The 19,541-nt window shown below is 37.5% G+C and overlaps 1 protein-coding gene across 1 annotated transcript in view; it reads right to left on the reverse strand.

Moving 5' to 3' along the window:
- Nucleotides 1-19,541, reverse strand: part of ADCY8 (adenylate cyclase 8) — a gene marked incomplete at its 3' end in the record, with an annotated part of 121,071 nt that overhangs the window by 70,557 nt on the left and 30,973 nt on the right. Inside the window, exons 2-3 of the mRNA XM_082277133.1 lie at nt 19,139-19,288; nt 780-910 (exon numbers count right to left, since the gene is read on the reverse strand). Of these exons, the coding sequence (XP_082133259.1) occupies nt 780-910; nt 19,139-19,288 (281 nt within the window). The remainder of the gene's footprint in view (nt 1-779; nt 911-19,138; nt 19,289-19,541) is intronic.

Genomic DNA, 19,541 nt, shown 5'->3' on the forward strand with positions numbered 1-19,541 from the left:
AAACTATCTACCATCATATCCAAGGATGCTTATTTTTCACTTTCTTCAATGATGATTTTAATGATGGTCACTCAATATTTTGCCCTTGTGTTTTTGGGAAAGACATATTTCCATTTAATATGGAAAACGCTAGTGGCTTAAAAAAAAATTCTGTTTTTTGGGAACTACAATAAAATCAAGATTATGTAATGTCATGGAGTGGAAGTTGATCATTCTGGTGTAAGTGTAAAATTAGGACTAATTACTTCCAGTAGCAGCTCATAGGATAATTATCACCCTTCTGATAACTAACTTCAGGAAAAACAAAATTTAGAGAGAGATATAAAGAAAAGAAATGGGATTAAGAAATTAATAATAAGACTGATTAAATGAAAATAGCTCCTAAGCAGAGGAACCATATAACAGGTCACCGTCTTTGAGAGCATCTTACAAGTCTCCATCTCATTCTTCAGTGTGTGGGGTGAAGCAGCAGGTTGTGGCAGAATATGTGTGCACATGTAGGCACATTCCTGTGCAATCCTGACCACTTAATTAAGTGAAAAAAAGACACAATTGGTCCAGGCTCATTGTTTGGTTCAAATGGGTCTTGCCATTGCAGTAGCATCCAGCCATCCTGATGAATACAAGAAGGCACCAAAATGCTTCTCTGCTCAATTAAACAAGGGTTCACTCATTTTCTGATTTATGAATGAATAAAGCAACAGAAGGGAAATCTTCAAACAAGAGTCATTTAGCAGCATCTGAGACCTTAAACATTACAGAGAGGCTACTCCACCCACCTGACATTCTCATAACGATGAATGTAGATCTTATGGAACTGGTGCTGCAAATGTTCATCTTCTACATTGGTCATATCATTTATCATTTCCAGGACTACAAACCGTGGTAACACAGAGAGCACCAGCCGTTCCTAAAACAAAGAGGAAATCAAAGTCTCAGTACCAATCTGAACTGGTATTTCACAATGTCCTGTTTAAAGATCTGGATAATTGGTTATTTAAGATGTGACCCTCCTCTCTAAAAATTCTAGCTCAGACCATTTGTGATAATTCACCTTTTCAAACTGAGTCCAGAGTCCAGCATACCTCTGGTTTAGGTAAGGAAGAATAAAATGAGTGCACATGAAGCCATTCAAACTGGCCCTCTCAAGTAGGAAGACTGGAGAACATATTCAACATTTTTAATTAGTTTTGTCTGTGTTTCAAGAACACTCAGGAAGAGTAAACATTTGAGATGTGTTTATATACATACACATGCTTATTTATAATGTAAATCTTTAATGTATATTAGTATAGCATCGAAGTATATTTGTTTATTATTACTGTGCAAACACGGTGTTATCAGGGCATATTAGTGCACATATACTTCTAATATTAGTGTATTAGGAGATATATACACATACACACCATTGCTGTTTACAGCCCTGTTATAATATAATTAATCACAGAATTTTCACAGAATTTCACTGAATATTCTGATTTGGAAGGGACCCACAAGGATCACTGAGTCCAGCTCTTCTGTGACTGGCCCTTTTGGGGTTCGAACCTGCAATCATGGTTATTAGCACCATGCTCTAACTAACCACCTCTAAGTACAGTCAGGCAAGCCCTAAAAAGTAATCAAATTCTTTTGTGAAAGCCCTAGATCATCCCCCTGAGAGATTTTAGAATGTCCCTCCTTCAGTGATTCATCAGTTTAATGGCTTTGACAGATTTTGCAAGTATCCAACTCAAATCTGTTTCTCTGCAAATTAAAACTTCTTTTTATCCTTCCAAATTGTGAATGGATAATTATTGATTGCTCCTTTCTCTATAATAATCCTTCTGTATTAAAATACTGTTATTGTGTCTTCTTGCCCTCAGTCTCTCTCTTTATTTTTAGATTAGAAAGCTTTGTCCAGTATTGGAATATATCACTCCCAATCAATCTGAAGCAAAGCTATAATTTTTCAATTTTCTTTTACTTTACAGGATTGCAAATACTGAAATATTCTTGAACTAAAGAAGAGAATGCTAGTTATGTAAGCTACTTATCACCAAATTTCAAACAACATTTTGGGGAATAGTATATATCTAGGGAAAACGAGATTTAAACTTCCAAATCAGGCGCATATGTGGACTGTAAAACACAGATAAAGTTCTCTCCTTTCCTCTCCTCCACTCCCTTCCCCTCCCCTTCCCTCCCCTCCCCTCCCTTTTCTGTCAAAGAAATTGATGTTGAATTTGTTTTGAGGTAACTTGATATTAGGAGGATATAAAATAATCTCATATTATACATGCTATGGGTTATGCCCCTTCTTGAGGGTGAAAATTTGTTGAGAGAGAACAAGAAAAACCAAAGAGGGATGATGGGTGGAATGAGAGAGACGAGCAATACAATCATGACAATAATGATTTTTATGCCAGCAGGATTCAATGTCATGGATGAAATGTAGCCATAGATGAAACATCTGAATAAATGAAGGAATCCCTCCCTAGCTTTCATAGGAGGTGATATCATTACTAACTTACAACTTTCACAGATCATGAAGAATTCTCACTCTGAGCAGTCTTAGTCAGTAGTTAGTAAAACAATCCTCAGCTCTGATGGAAACACGTTTTGGGTAAACACTTCCATTTGTCTAGATGGCAGCCCCAGCTGAGTTGAACTGTATGTTTGCTAAAGAGGGGAGAACACAAGCTGCCAAAAGCTGCACTTTAGCACAGGAGTGTTTCACCACTGGAGCACACCTGTTACACTCCACTCCGAGAAGGCAGCTTTCTCCTGTGCTCCTTCCTGCATAACATGCTGACAGAAGACGAGAGAACCAAGACTCTTCTAATATTTAATCCACCTATTCTACAAACCTTTACTAAATCAAGACCTGCCTTTGTGAGGAAGGGACGAAAAAATTATGCAAGTAATAGCTGATGCAGAGCACGCTGTGAGTAGTGAGATCATCCTTAATTCTGGGAAATAGCCAAGCTCAGACTTTCTGTTTTCCCATACAAGGTGGTTCTAATTTTAGCACATTTGCTTTGTCTTGACTTTCTTCCATACTTTCCACGTGGGAATTCTGCTATCCTTCATTCTTCTGATGTGTAAACACTGGATGTGATGCTTGTGATAGCAAGAAGAAAACCAGTCCTTCAGGAAGTCCTTTACACTCCTGGAAACCCAGGTTTTCACAGGAACATCTAGTCCTCAGGTAGCTTCACTCACAAGCGAATGTCCTATGGCTTCTTAAGAGGGCATGTTTGCAAAGAGCTGCTGATTGGTAGTCTAGGAACCAGAAATATTTTTAACGTTTTTTGTCCTTAAGCCTCCTATAACTGAAGGCACTTAGGCTATATATTCTCTTATTCCTTCACTACTAAGATACATAGCTCAATATAACCAAAAAATAAAGCCACCTTCTGAACAAATCAGATCAGTATTTCAGGGAGTTGTATGATTAAAGTGTTCAATGACTTCTTGTGAAGATACATTCAGATAATACTAAATTTTTTCACTATAGAAAGAAATATGTTATTTCCTACCTTATCCATGTAAGACGATAAATTGGAATACAAATAATAAAAAAAATGGAGATTAAACAAAAAAGAAAGCAAGTGGAAATCCTTGTTGTTATTGAGCTGTTTATAAAATCTATGATAAGAGAACATTAAAAAAAAGGTCAGTTCCTTCTTATATATATGGCTTAAATAGAGAATGGGTTTTTTTCCCCAACAGGAAAATCTTACATTCCTTATTTGCATTCGCCCAAGGGGGTATCAAGCAATGCCTCTAGAAAGTTTATTTAAAATAAAGCATAGTTGACTTGGCACAGGTTCACTAAGCCAAGAAAATTGTGCTTAGCACATTTGATATCTTAACCTTCATGCTACTCATTAAGGTTAGTTAAACGTTCTTGTCTGCACATAATATCTGGCAGTGACCCATAAAACTGAGGTTAATTAGTTTGCCTCTGTAGCAGCCCTCCTCCATTTATACTGAAGCATGTGATGAGCCTTTGTTGGAATCACAGTTGAAGGCTCATATACAGCTCATGTCACTACTTGGTATGATGTATGTTGTGCTAAGGAGGAGCGCTGCAAGAAAAGCAGCATTGAAGTGTGTATGTGTGTGTCTACATACATTTTTATGAGGCACTTCAGCTACCTTCAATTCTCTGGTACTGAAACACTGAAAGGACAGAAAATTTTTCCCTCTACGAGCATCAGCTGTCCTTTGCTATTCCAAGCTGCTCTTACATCACACTACACTGACAAGGTGGTGTGGATGCTGAACCAGGCTCCTATTTCACAGATTTAGATACTGTGGTGCAGAAGAACACCACAAATGTGTGGAGGTCATATAGAAAAGTCCAGTAGCTAATCCTGGAGAAAAAAATTGCCATTTTTTCATAGTCCTCTGTACCTTACTATTTGCATGATCAAAGAGTCTTCACATTCTAGTCAGTCTCTCCTGGAAGGCATTTTTAGAGCTGGAGGGGAACACACAAGAAAAAATTCCTTCTCTTACAGACAAAGGCCTAATGAAGTGTCATGAACTCTAGGGTGAAGGAAACTCCATTGCTGCGGTTCTTTCCCCCTGCCATGGGGTCCTGGGAGAGGGGCCCTGGGGTAGAGGCATGGGGTTTCCCTGCTCCCTGGCCAGTCTTGTTCCCCACTGGTTGTTTTGTGTTCTCCTGGGCAGAGAGGACCCTGGCGGTCCCGTGATTGAGCAGCTCCTCAGCAGAGCTCCGGCCATGCGGCTGGAAAATAAACACCTCTGAAAACATCTACCAAGAATCGGTCCATATTTCTTCTCCATGGGCCTCGCTGTCTTATACATGTTGCATTAATCCCCACTGCAACACTCCACTCCATTACCCAGCTCTGCTGAAAGCTTGATAGTTGAGCAGTGGACTAAGTGGAGACAATTCAAAGGTAAGCAGCAGCAGTGGTAAATGGTTTGAAAAGGAACAGAGATACATTTGTTCAAGAGAAAAGACATAGAAGAAAGAAAATAGCAACAAAGGAATTCCAGAAAAGAGCTGGTAAACTATTCTTCTAATAACAATTCATGAGATGAATCAGCCCTAGCCTTTAAGATGGAGCAGAGTTTAGAGTAAATAAATAAAAAAAAGTACCTTTAACCCAAAGAATAACCCTGGTAAAGAAAAAAGACCAGTAAAAATCACTAAATGTAACAAACTGATGCTAGATTTCAGGTCTGCATTCAGACACCTGAGTTTTGTGACTACAATGTAGTTATGCCCAAACTTCCATTTCATCCAATGAATCTGAAGAGATACTCAACAGGTCAGATGTAAATGACCCCTTTGTTGTCACTATGGGTCTCTCTGGGTTCTGTTGCCTGTATTGACTAGATCTCAGTCAGTGGTAGTAGGAGCCCATAGATGTAAAGAGTGTGCAGTTACCTAGTTTAGGAGGTTTTTAAATATGGAGCTGACTCCTACCCAATCTACTCCTTCAGGAAAATTTAGCAACAGTGAAACAAATCCTGCAATGATAAGTAAATTAACTTAATGAGTCACACACATCTATTTAAAGTCTCAAGACTGTAATTTAACACTGATACTGACTCTAAGGCCCATTTACTGTTTTATGCATCTGCAATAGTCATTCTTTGTTGGACAGCTTCGCTGTGGTCTGCATGCACAGATCCCTTGGGTCACTTGTACTGAAATAAGGGGGGACCAGTGCTTACAACTGCACAAACATAGCTAGGCACATTCATGGAGAAGTGGGACATGTCCCTGATGAATAAATAACGACCTTTGCAGCAGTTTTTGAGAAGAGTCAATTAACCAGTGCATAAGGTCTCAGTCTTGTGAATAAAAACTGGAGACCTTTCCACTTGGGCTGATCAAAGAGAACAAAACACCAACAAGCACAAAACATCAACAAGCGATTTGGGATCTCGAGGAGATTGCTAAGATGAATATCAAACTCCCCAAGGTTTCCCTATAGGTGATGTGAGGACATCACCCCTGCAGGGTCTGCCATCTGCATAAGCTCCCTGCACAAGCTCCACTTAGGTGGTATAGATTTTCCTTTGTTTCACATCACCTTTATTGGGGATGGCTTTGCCAAGGCATGAAAAGCCCCTCTTGACTGCCATGTCAGTTCAGATTCTGCTCTTCCTCCTCTACATGTACCACCAAATGGGGGAACCTACACAGATGTCATGGACATCTTTGGATTTTGAATCATGCTGCTTATGGCTGTTCCCAAGACACTTGTGTAAACCTGGAGTGGGAGTACCCCAGAAGTGTTTAACAACAGATGCTCTAGAGAAACTGTTTCGCATTTTTCATCTTGATTTTTAAGAATCATTTTTCCAGAACCATCAAGTTTGTCTTTAACAACATCTCCAATTAATATGAGAGGTTTTATTGTCTTAAACACTGAACTTAATAGGATGTGAGAAGGGCCATTCAGAGCAGGAGTTTTAGTCTTTCTGGAGCACAAGCTTTTATTACATTTAAGGGAAGTAGATAAAAATGGTATTGTTTTCTACTGAAACTCTGACAATGTTCAGAATAGATATAATTATTGTAGATGCCACTCTAGAAAATGGAAATTAGGACCTCTCATTAATGATGAACTGCTCTGAAGAGAAATTCCTTTGTGCTTACTTAGTGTACAATGGACAGTCTATTTGCAGCTGTTCTTTCTTGTGTGTCATCGAGACAATGGGAGTTAATTAAAAAATATTGAAGGAACTGCAATACCTATTCAGACTTGTGGGGTTTTGAGGCTGCCTGTTAGCCTACTTACTGCTGCAGTGTGTGATATGAGCTGTATCAACTTTGTTTTATTTTAATCACTCAGTCAATTACTATTCCAAATCATCCCATCCTTGGCTGCATGTTCCATTCAAGCATCAGCTGTTTTCAAAGAGAAACAAGGCCAGATCACACAGGAGGTCTTGGGGTCTCCTTTTGTTTAGCTTTTGTCTATAAAACATAGCTAGAGTCTCAACCAAACTGATAACACACTATTTGAGAGTCATGACCCTTTATAACAGTGTCTAATCAATTATTAACTGAGAAGTGTTGCAAAGTTTGTGGCAATGAAAGAAGGAAAAAGCTTTTTTACACACACTTCTCATAGGAAGGGCATGTTATCCAATTGTTTCCTCAATGCTATTATCCAGAACAGCATAAAACAATATATGTAGCACATGATGAAGGGAAGAACTGCAAGGTACTGCTGGTCCTTTGTTTTGGCTGGATGGTGAATGGTTTGATGGTTCAGGTACCTGAAGCCACATTACAAAATTTTGGCAGGGCTTGGTGACTAACAGTCTACTGCCAGGTGTAAAAGGAGATGTCTTTTTTATTACCCAGTTGGCTGTTTAAGGGGATAGCAGTTTTAGTGCCTTAGTCTGAAGTTCCTGAGATGTAGCAAGATGATTCCAAGGCTGCCAGTTTTGTTTTTATGCCTTCCCAGTATCATTTTGGCTTAATAAATATTTAGCTCATCCTGTAACATGCTGAGAAGTCATGGAGCAACCCTCTCTGTCATTTTTCTTGGCATGGTACCTGTTACTGCTGCTGCATGTATATTTAATTAAAAAAAATTATTCCTCTACAAAGTATTTACAAAAATATTTATAAAATTAAATTTAGTAGTAACACAGTTGATCATGAAGCTGACTGCAGGCAGTGATTACACTATGGCACTGGTACAATGAATCAACTCGTCATAAGTCCACATGGGTACCACTAACTTGCACGGGAGTGGGTGGGAGCACACCATGAAATAGTCTCCTGAAAGTGCTTTGTTGGTTCAGTTGTCTTTTAGCTTAGGCAGTAGGAACTACAGGTCTCAGATTAAGTGCTCTTAAATTGAGTGTCTGTATTGAGTACACACAATTGTTAATAATTACAGATCCTCCGAATCCTTATATATGACTTTTTGTGTCCTGAATGAAGATCATGTTAGATTTAAATTTCATCGTGAAACCCAAACTTGTTAGAAAGATGAGTGGTGAAAAGCAGGAGTTACAAAACAATTTGTATTACCATCCTATCCTGTAGATGTGAACATTAATCACAGAATCATAGAATGGTTTAGGTTGGAGGGGATGTTTGAGATCAGTCAGTCACCACCTCCCTGCCATGGGCAGGAAAACCTTCCACTAGACCAGGCTGATCAAAGTCCCATCCAACTTAAACATTTCCAGGCATGGGGCAGCTACAACTTCTGTGGGCAACCTCTTCCCGTGCATTACCACCCTCACAGTCAAGATTTTCTTCCTAATATGTAATCTCAACCTACTCTCTCAGTTTGAAGCCATTCCCCCTTGTCCTACCTCTCCATGCCCTTATCAAAAGCCCCTCTCCATCTCTCTCTTAGCCATTTTAGGTACTGGCAGCTTCTATAAGGTTTCCCTGGAGGCTTCTCTTCTCCAGACTGAACAATTCCAGCTTTTTGAACTGGTCTTCATAGGAGAGGTGCCCCAGCTCTCTGATATCTTCATGACTCTCCTCTAGACTTGCTCCAACAGGTCCATATCATACTTATGCTGGGGTTCCCTGAGCTGGACAAGTGATACTCTCCAGCCCCACAATAATCCATTAGACTTGTCTAATAATGGAAAGCCATATTTTCTGATTTTGTAATTTTGTTTCTTCCAAATATCATGATGATTTTTTTGTTAGTTATTCCTTATTAAACAGTAGTAGGCAAGACAAATATTCAGAAGAAAAAGATTTATATGGAAATAAGACACATAGGACAAAAACCTTTGTACTGTCTTCTGGTGTATTTACTTCCATAAATTTCAATTAGTTTGCAAGGAAAACAGGAGTCAGAGCTAAAGAACAGGAGAAAGATAACTACTTTCAAAACTACTGGGGAATGATTCCATAAAAGCATAATCTTAAGCTTTTCCTTGTTTTACTGGAATAGAAAATGAGCAAAAAACATCTCCTACAATTCAAATTTGTTCTAAAATATCAGAATAGCACCATCTGACTTTAATGCTTATTGTGCTGTTTCTCTGGAACAGCTTTGACTTATCTGCTGTTAAATCTTCATTTAATTCTTTTGCACTGTTTCTATTTTCTATTGATTTAGACGTCTCTTTTTCCATTTTGTTAGTTTTTTTTGGGCTGTTTTGAAAATTGCTAGACAACTTCAGTAAAATACACATTTCTCAAGAGTACTCTTTATGGCAACTAATGACATGGAAAATATCAGAAAGAAGGCTTTCATGCCTTGTACTGTTCAGCTTTATATGCCTAAATCACTGCAGAACACCAAGATTAATAAGAGCTACAGGGTCATTTATTCTGGTCAAAACAAGGGATATACTTTGTCAGAGAATTTTAAGACTCCAGTACTAAGCAGCACAAGCAGGATAAAATTTCCTTTCAGTAAGCGGGAGCAATAGTCCTCCTGAAAATCAAACCCCTCTGAACAGGCTTGTAGATGGGCACTTGAATACCGATAGTGTGAAAGACCATAAGTTTTTTATAAATATTAATCCAAATATTTTATCTTGCCTTAGATTATCTCAGTAATGGCATCAGTAACTTTGTCTATCTTGGAATTGGTACTGCTCATGGTCAGATGATTTAAAGCCCCTACCTGGACCACAGAGTCTCTCTGTTAATTGAGAATCTTGTAAGGACACTAATTTTAGAGTCCTCCTACAGTACTTTTAGGGCACAAAGGAAAGTTTCTTAGTACCCTAAGAGTTCTGATCCTGAACTAGAAAGAAAGATGACCTTAAAATTGGTAAGTATATTGAGAGCAGAGGCATTAACTTGTTGAATTTGGAGCTTGGAGTTCTTTATTAAGCAGAGATAACTGTATGGCAGCCCAGCTGGTAGAAGTGTCTCATCAATTTAGGGGGCTGAAACTATTTCATTCCCCTTACTCATTCCCTCTCTGTCCACTTCTCTGACACATCAGCAAGGGTCACTAGTCAGTGGCAGCTCTGAAAAAGGCTTTTTTTTCAGACACCACTCTCTTTAGCGAAGAGCTGAAAACACAGGAGACACAGGTCATGAAAATCCTGTCAGTCTCACTCACTGTTGACCAACATGACAATTGAACAACCTAGTTTAGAGATCAAAGTACCACACAGGAGTTTCATCTTTAGTAAATCCAAAAATCCATCTACTAGGAACGAGGTTTCCTTCTCACTAATTTCTTCTAGGGGAGGCTCCCATGCCTGAAGAGCTGACACTCTGGGATTTTTCCCCTATATGAATTGCAGTTCAGGGTCTGACTGCCATGTCTCTGGCATTGGCTGTAAATCTCATTATTCTGTTTGAGTACATGTGACCATTCCGGATTTGCAAGGAATGGAAGAGAAGGCAGCAGATAATTCTTATCTTGATTTTACCTTAGACTTCTATTTGAAACCAAAATGTGGGGATTATGCTTTGATGACAAGAAACAAACACCAGCAGTGAAAGTGAAGGCACAACATTTAAATCTGGCTTTACAATGTTTGGGTTTCTACTGCAAATGGGTTAAGTAATGGGTTTTTTTGAGACAAGATGTAGTAAAAATACATCCTGGTATCTACAAAATCATAAGTGCATGTAAATATTTCTTTCCCCAAAAATGAGGAAGAAAAGTCTGTTATTGGACTTTAAAAACAGGTCACCTACTAAATCAGAATATGGAAATGGATTGGGAAGAACAATAGAAACTTTTCACATTCCTTCATTTGCTAGATTGACCAGTAAGTTATACTTAGAGTTTGATCCTCTAAGTGCTAATGGAGCAACATCAAGAAACACTTTTTGTGGGGACCATGGTTCTTTAGAGAAAGATACAAAGATAACAGAAAGTCTGGATAAATGTGAAACTTTTCTTAGAATCTCACAGTCAACACATTGGTTCCTATCAAGAGGGAAAAAAATACTCAAATGTAATATCTAACCAGATGATTTCATAGTTTTTTTTTTTTAAATTGTGAGTTTATTGTTTGTCCTTTAAAAATAAAGCCTCAGTTATTGTGATCATAATTTTTAAATATGGAGCACTTTAAATCATTTTTATAAAGAAAGACTGTGTGCTGTCTAAAATTAAGATTATTCTTTTATTTTTTAAACTAAATCTGGACTTTATCCTCATACCAAGTCAGAGAAATTTTAATAGTCTTACCACCAGTGTATGTATATCTACATATATATGTATGGATATACACAAGACTTTATGGTGTTTAACCCTCTTAAAGTGTCCTTTCCAATCCCAGTCCAATCTGCTCTTATTTTAGAGGTTGCAAAGTACTGACAGTTGATTAAATTCTAGATTTGTAAGAGCTTGATAAAACCTACATAACATATAAGCTGCTTTAAAAAATTTAAAAAAAAAACAAAACCAAAAAAACCCCCCAGAATTCATCAATCTGCAGAGAGCTTCTTAAAGCCGTGGGAAATAGAGATTGTTGCAGGGGAAAGTGTGAAAAAAAATCCTCTGGAAGTAGAGGTAGAAGGAAGCAAATGGTCAAAGAGAACAGGTTTTTTAATGGAAAAAGAGATTAAGGCAGGATTACAGTTTTTCCAAAGATAACAGGCAGAAGAGACTAAATATGCCAACAGCAGATTGTTCTGAAGACTAAGGGCTGTCTTCTCATTTTACAGCCCTGATACCCATACTAGAAAGATAGAATGTGTGATCATACCTAGCAACAAAACTATCCTCTTCTCACCTGGACAGACGGTTCTTTCAGGTGGTGAGCTCTAATCCTTTATGCAAATAAAATGAAACAACATCCAAACTGTTTTGACTTTCGAAATGAGCTTTAATTGGATTTGTGGAATCCCCTATGAGAAAGAGATTACCTGGAAAGTAGGTGTTCAGTAAGCCAGTGGCAGAACTCGCAGGGAGGAATTGCCTGTAGGGTATTCTCTTAGGGGACTGTTCTCATTGCACCATTTAATGTAGAAAGGTTTTTCTTCTTGCTCCCCACTGATCTGACCAAACCCTTCATTAAAACTTGCAGATGCCCATCTTTGTCCCACCTTGATGGGAAGCATCCCTGGAAGCCCAGTGGATCAGGTTTGATACCAGTCTTGGCCTTCTGGAGCGAGTCCTCCTTGCAAGACTGGAGGCAAGCGGTGCTTGTGCCCCACCAACCCTTCTGCCTTCAGCTCCGTTTCTTCTGCCAGTGTGTTAGATGCCCAAGAATATTTTCATAAGGATTAAGGAAGATATTAAGAAGGAGCTTTATTTCCACATAAGAAGACCTTCTCTTTGTGGAATTTGAGATTATTTGTGCATAGAAAGGGATCTGCTTGCTGAGGACTGTCTTGGAGAGGGATTTAGACATACAGCTAAAAAAACTAATGCGTTGTGGCTCTAGTAACTTCTAGCACTATGTAACTGTACTGACACTGCACAAATGTAGTGCTGAAATAGACTAATTTTCCCTAATTGGCTTTTCAGAACATAATACCTGGAGGATTTGTTTCTGACTTGAGTTTACTCCCTCCCAATAGTTTATCACAGTAGGAGCAGCCTTGTTGGTGAGCTCTGCACAAGAGGTAGAGAGTTTTCTTTTCATGAATGATGCATAACCTGCTACACTGACAACAAGAATGAACTCTGGAGGACGAATGTAAAAATCAAACAGATAGGGACTGTTTTCTCCTCTGATCTAAAACAACTTTTTCATAAAATTTTATTAGGTTCTCTAAATCTACTAGAAATAATGCAAATAAAATGTTTCAGAGAGGCTATTTATTGGGTTTTTCTGAACATTAGTCCAGACTCCAGGTTATTCATGTTAGTAAAATATATTTTAACAACTTTGCTTAGCTTGAAAGCAGCCTCCCATCCATATTTTCCTATTGCTTTGTCCAGGCTTCATTAGTCTCATTGGTCTAGAGCAGCCTTGGATAGAGAGCTGAAGTGTGACCATGACACAAGAGAAGTTTCTGATTATGGCTAAATGCCTCTTCTATGAGTAGCTGTCCTGTAGTGTTGTGATCTTATTACAAGAGAAGGGGTATGGGCTGGACTGATTTTTATAATCTTATAGCTATAACTTTACTTATTTAACTTTTGTGATTTTCTCTGTCTAGTCCTTTTAAGACTCCATTTTTAGCTTCAGTTAGTCAAATATTCCTGCACAACTTTTATTGCCCAACAGTATTCCTGACTTCCCTACATAATAATTTTTTTCAGATATGTATAATTTGGCATATGTATGTGTGGTGCAGGAAAAGGCAGCATGACAAAATTATCTGAGAGACTCTTTAAATTATAGCATTTCAGGATTTAAAAAATTTCAAAGAAAGATTGGAGAAAGAGCAAGTTAGGACACCTGACGTATATATTGAATGCAATTCTTCATAAAGTCATAATTTTAATATGTGTCTGGATTTAATATGTCATTCATTTAAAACTTAGGGATTTTGTATCCTGAGAAATAGAAATGAAAAAGAAATTTAGTTCAGGTTTCTGCTCTTCATTAGGACAATTTCACAGCATTTTCACAATGAGGGAAATCACATACTCATTGGTTTTAAAGGGTTTTCAGTAGCTAATTAAGAAAGTGAGTCAGACTATCTATTTTCATTGCCCAGATAAGATGAAAGCAGAATTACCTGCTGTGTCCTTACAACAAAATCAAGGTAAAAACAAAGATTGTGTCTTTGGTCATTAACAAAGCATAACACTGCTTGTCAATATTTTTGAAACACGTAGACATAAAATGAAAGTATTAAATTAAAATTTCAAACAGGTAGTGTAAAGCTATGATACTGTTGAAATAAAATAGATTTATGAAAACAGAGGGCCTCATGTTTGTTTTTTATTTATAATTGCAATGTTTTGAAAACAAAATCGAGGACATTTTGTGGTGGCCATATTTGGTTGGTTGGTATAAATACATCTCTTAAGAACAGGCCACTAACTACGATTAATTAGAAACTATTTAAATTGATTATTTTATCAATAACTGCTAAACTGAGGCTGTTTTTGCAACACATTTGTCTGTGCTGCCTCCTGCAGCTTGCTTCTCTGATATTTTAATCATTTGATGATAAAGTCTTTCTGGTACTCATCAACAGTGGAGTCTCCATTAACTATGCCAAGCTCTGAAATGTTTTAGATTTTCACAAAATTTCTAATTTTTTAATGAAAATTGGCAAATAAGTAGACACAGATGTTCCTTCAGTTTCACAGGGTGGTGGGATTTCCAATTGGTGTCACACAGATAATACCATATAGGTAAGTGCATAAACATAATTAACAATGACTGCAGGAGTAATTCTCCTTTGTAGCTACACTACTGTTCATTTTCATAATAGAGTAATTAGAATTAGGAAATTCATTGTAATTGAAAATGCTAATATGTACTTTTAACTACCCCAGGTGCTTAAAATCAAAAGGATAACAGTAGAAAAAAATCAGATCCTTGATGATCTGAAAATACAACTGAAAGTCCTCTCTTTCTGAAATACTTCTGAAAATTTTCTCTACAAGTCTTGTTGAGAGTAAATGGGGATGAGGGAGGCAGAAAGAAAAAAGATGTAGGAGCTTTATTGTATATAGACTTCTGGAAAGGGACACTGGAAACTGAGTCACTTCAAAACTGGAGTCAGGTTACCCTGGACCAGCCAGGCTCCGTAAAGTCTTTTGCATTATCCAGGTCTGCACTTCCTTCTCTTCCTTCCTGTGCAGTAACTGAAAGATTTACAATTGGTGTAAAAGCTGAACTTGCACCTGAAGATATTTTCTGTGGAAAATGAGTCTATGGAGCTAATTCAGATTTACAGACACCACAGGCCCAGACATTTCTGAATGACAAAATGGCTTTGAGCGTCAAACTGGAAAACTTCACAGCCAAAATGAAATAGCCAAGGAATTCTTGAATCCTGAAAACCCACAGAAAGGAGACACTGCTGGAAAATAATGACATCTGGAAAACACATTATGACATCTAACTGCCCAAATTTCAGGTCAGAGTAACATGAAGATGTGGCAGGGCATATCCCCTGTCTCCACACCTCAGGGGGCCAGTGCAAATAGGAGAGATAACCCAGGTGGGCCAAAGGCCCAGCAGGTATCATCTGGTGCCAAAAGGTCTGCCAGCCTAACCAAGAATCAGCGTCTTGGTATGGAGAGCAGATGTGGGAAGAGATAAAAGAAAACAAACATAGGTGACCAAAAGGCCTGCTTTACACTATGAAAGTACTATGAACTATCACGGAGGCAGAAGTCTCCTACATACACCCTGAGAAGCATGTGAGACTTCTTTCCGAAGTTTGGATGCAATTCTGTGGTTACTTTCCTGGAAATTGAGGGAAAGGATTTCGATGTGCGCTCCATCATGAATTGGATGGTAAGAAACATTGGATCCTAAGTTATTCCTTCACTAGCTCTAAAATTGATGGTACCTTTAACCCTGCGTGTAATACTAGTTGTCTCTTTTTGTCTTATTCCTGTGTAGTAATGTCTGTTTTAAGTCTTATGTCTGTTAATTTTGTGTCTATTAAATAAATAATTCATTCTCTAATAGACTAAATCAGCCATTATTAAAGAACTTGCAAACAAGAGTGGGTTTTGGGGTGCTGGCCACCTCAATAAAGCTACTGCCTGCTGCCAGAAGCCTGGGCAAAAGGCAGGAACTTATTTAAACCCCCACATCTAATTCATAACAGAAGAACAACAAAAAAGTTTTTTCATCCCTAGTGGGATTTTGGTGGTTTCACCTCCTATTTTCATTGCTCTTTATGCAATGGTTGCAAGTGAGTGAGTGAAACTGCTTTCACTGAAAAAAAATCAGCTCATATATATGAAATGTGTCTGGAAATACAGAAAAATCTCTTGATTATCCCTGCAGCAGGAGCTGACATAATACAAAGTTTATATTTGTATTCCAGAAAATCCACAAATACTCATTAAAGGGTCCTTAAAAACCTCTGAAAACAAGAAATCCTTCCTTAGCAATATCACTGTTTCCTTGTACAGCTCCACATTTCTAATGGTACCTCTTGCTTATCTCTAAAACACAGATTATAATATGTTTGGCTCACACTTGTGTGACTTTCCACAACTGGCTCTTTTAGGCATTGCACAATACTGCATAATGATAGCAGTAGCATTTATCATTATTAGAATGACAGAGGATTAGAGATTATAAATCTAAGGGATATTAAGAAATTGGAAGGATCATTTTGAGAGAGCAGAAACTTGATTTCTTATTTTTAACAATACACAGTAATCAATAGAAGTATATCTGAAGCATTTATGTAGCTTCCATGATTGTATAAACTTGGAGCCTCATTCTGCAATTGCTTATGGACAAGCATACCACTCCTTGTTGTAGGTTAAAACTCGTGTTGTTTCATGAGTTAAAACTCATGAGTTAAAATTCTTGTTCTTACTTTAATTTTACTGGTCTTCTGATTTAAACAAAGTAAAGACAAAAAAAAGACCTTACAGGACCTTTCTGGCAAGCTGTCACATTTCATATGACATACCATACATATGACATGTCAATACACTTTAATTTTCGATTACTTTCACTTGAAGAAGCAGAAGATGTGTGGAGATGAAAGGAGCCTCAAGAGATTTAAATTAAGTAAACCACTACTATAAAAAGTAGCAGTACCACCGCTGAAAGCAACAAAAAACTTGACCCTGCTATAACAAACCTCTAGTTTAGACAGTTTTTGGGAAGTGAAGGGGAAATAAATTGAAGCGGAACAAAATTTTGAATTCCTGAAATTATTGTCTGGGAGAATTACACAAATAATTATTACTTTATTTTCTCTGCACATTTTTAGTTCCTCAACCATATTTTTCAAATTTTCAGAAGCTACATTTCTTCGATTGTCCTGCATACTCATTTTCCACCTTTTTTCTCCCTTTCATATATTATAGCTATTTTGTATAAAGTCATAGAATTAATTTATTAAACTTTATCAAGATTTAATCCTTACTTTTTAAAATGTGATATACTTTAACATGTAGTAAGATTTTTTACATTCATGTGAACTACAGATTCCATGTGTCATGAAATGTTTATCTTCAAGACAGAAAAATGCTAGCAGTCACTGAATTGGTGCATGTGTGCTGATTAAGTGCTAAAAAAAGTGGTCACCTGAAATGTGACCTTGTCAGTCTTCTTAAAGCAGATATGTTTAAAAATTGCTTAAATGAGATGCTACTTCAGAAGCAAGGGGAAAAAATAGAATGCTGAGGGAAAGAAGATCTCCATTCCTCAAGGTGTTCCAATATTGGAATATTTTTTTAATGTTGTTGTTTCATATACAAATGAAAAGCTGAAAAATTTATTAAACATATTTATATATGTAGGTAAGCATAATAACACAATTTCAAAGTTCCAAGAAAACTAATCAGAGATATTTCAAAGTGGGTTTTTTTCCAAATTTTTGAGTTAGTTTATTATTAAATTAAGTTTTAGAAGAGATCTTTCATTTGGTGTCCTGTTGTCTGTATTTTTCTCCTGTGGGCATTTTCCTTGGCTCAAGGACATATTCCCTTATGCATTTTCAGTCATATGATGCCTGTGACACACTACTTTGTTTGGTTATAGATGAATCTCAGCTGCAGTGAGGTAACACTTCAGGAAGTTCTTCCCTCAGGGAACAGCACAGCCCTGAAGACTTGCAAGGCACTGGGCCAAGATTAAATGCACAGGTCAACCTGACTTAATAAAAACAAATATTTCAGATCCAACCACTACTTCCCCACTCTCAAAAAAAAAAAAAAACCAACAAAAAATAACCTGCCCACCCAAATGGAAACAATCTGTTTTTATTTTCCTAATAGAAAATACAAGTTCAGCAAAATTGAATTTCTCAAAATATTTGTCTTTGTACAAGCTTCATTTTACATGAGAGGATAAAATAATTCTAATGGGAAAACCTTCTAATAATATGGAACAAGGGAATCTTTTGTTAGTGTTTTATAAAGTTTTTTACAATGACCTCAAGAAAACTATGGTGAAAGTAAAACTTACAAAATAATAGTTTATGAAAGATTAGACAAAAAGAAAAAGGGAAAAAACTAAACACCCCAAAATCCCCAAAAGGCATGAAAATATGATCCTGCAGTTAAAAAGAGAACAGAGCATCCTAGATAATATCCCTCAAAGTTTTTTCAGTCAGCAATGGCTGCAGAGATGTCCTGGCAGAGATGCCTGGCATTACTCAACACAGTCATGCATACTGAGTCATTAGTCAATGAAGTCTAGAACATGACATCTTCCTAGAACTCTGCATAAGAGCATGACTTGCAGGGGGCAAATTAAATAAATTTGAGAAGTAATATACATATTTATGCAGCAGGGCAAAATGAAAGGCTAAATTCATCTGAGGATGATACAGCAGTGTAACATATATGATACAGATGCTGCTCCCTTGGTGCAAAATAATAAGCAGCAAATTTCTCTTTATTTGATAGTTCTTATTTTGGATTGGAAAAGATGATCATCTAGGATCAACTATACCTATTCAATCAAAAGTTCCCCTAACCCAGTGTGCTAATGTACACAGTGGCCAAAAGCTGATTTTTCGAGAGTTTAAGAACAGAGAAACAGAACAGTGATACTTTGCTGTGGTGGCCTCCTAGATACAAAAAAATCCATCCATGAGCCTGAAGTGATGCTTTGGTATTTTCTCTGTTGAGAGAGAGTTCACTTCCATTAACTTGCTTAGTTTTCACAGACTCACAGAATCTTGCAGGTTGGAAGGGACCACAGTGGGTCATCTGATCCAGCATCCCTGCTCAGGCAGAGCCATCCCAGAGCAGGTGGCACAGGATTGTGTTCAGATGATTCTGGAATATTTTTCACTTGACTAATACAAGTTTTAATATCTACAACACTCTGAAACATGAAGTTCCCCAGCTTAACCCCTCTTGTGTAAAGAACCATTTTTAAGCACCTGCCAGTTGCTGTTTCATTTGATGGGCTCTTGTGTGGGAAAGGATGATGAACAGCCACTCTATTCATTCTGTTTCCCAGGGGAAATCTTTTAGATATCATATCAACTCAATACACACCAGTGCAGCAACAGCATAAAACTCACTTAACCTCCACAAATCAGGTGGTATCACACTGCAGTCAAGGCTGGAAAAGCCTGGTCTTGTCCAATTATCAATACCAGTTAATACAAAAATAGGAGTTTTTTTCCTGGTGACCATACCTGTCGCTGGTTTTCTGTCTCTAGTCTCAGTCTGGCTTCCACGCATCTTCTGGTCTCCAGGAAGGCTTGACGTTGTGCCCTGTCTGATAGGTAGCTGATGAAGATTCCTGCAGTGTTCATACACATAAATAACACTGCCTGAGCTGCTATCTGCAATGAACAACAAATAGGATTTGATTAGACAGGAGAAGCAAAAATATCTGTCTAAAAAAAGAAAGAGAGACAATGACAGCTTTGTAGGCTGCAAAAATAGCAGTTAGGAAACTTTGCATGAAAGAAAGTCTTGGATCTTAAGTAGAGACATCAAATTTGTAAATTTTCTCTGCCTTGAGGATGAGATATGCAGTATTTGGGGGCATTAAACTCTGGTTGAACCACAAATTATATTTCCAAAAACTGACTC

The sequence above is a fragment of the Coloeus monedula genome (genome assembly GCF_965178545.1).
Source record: "Coloeus monedula genome assembly, chromosome: 1".
NCBI classification, from domain to species: Eukaryota; Metazoa; Chordata; class Aves; order Passeriformes; family Corvidae; genus Coloeus; species Coloeus monedula.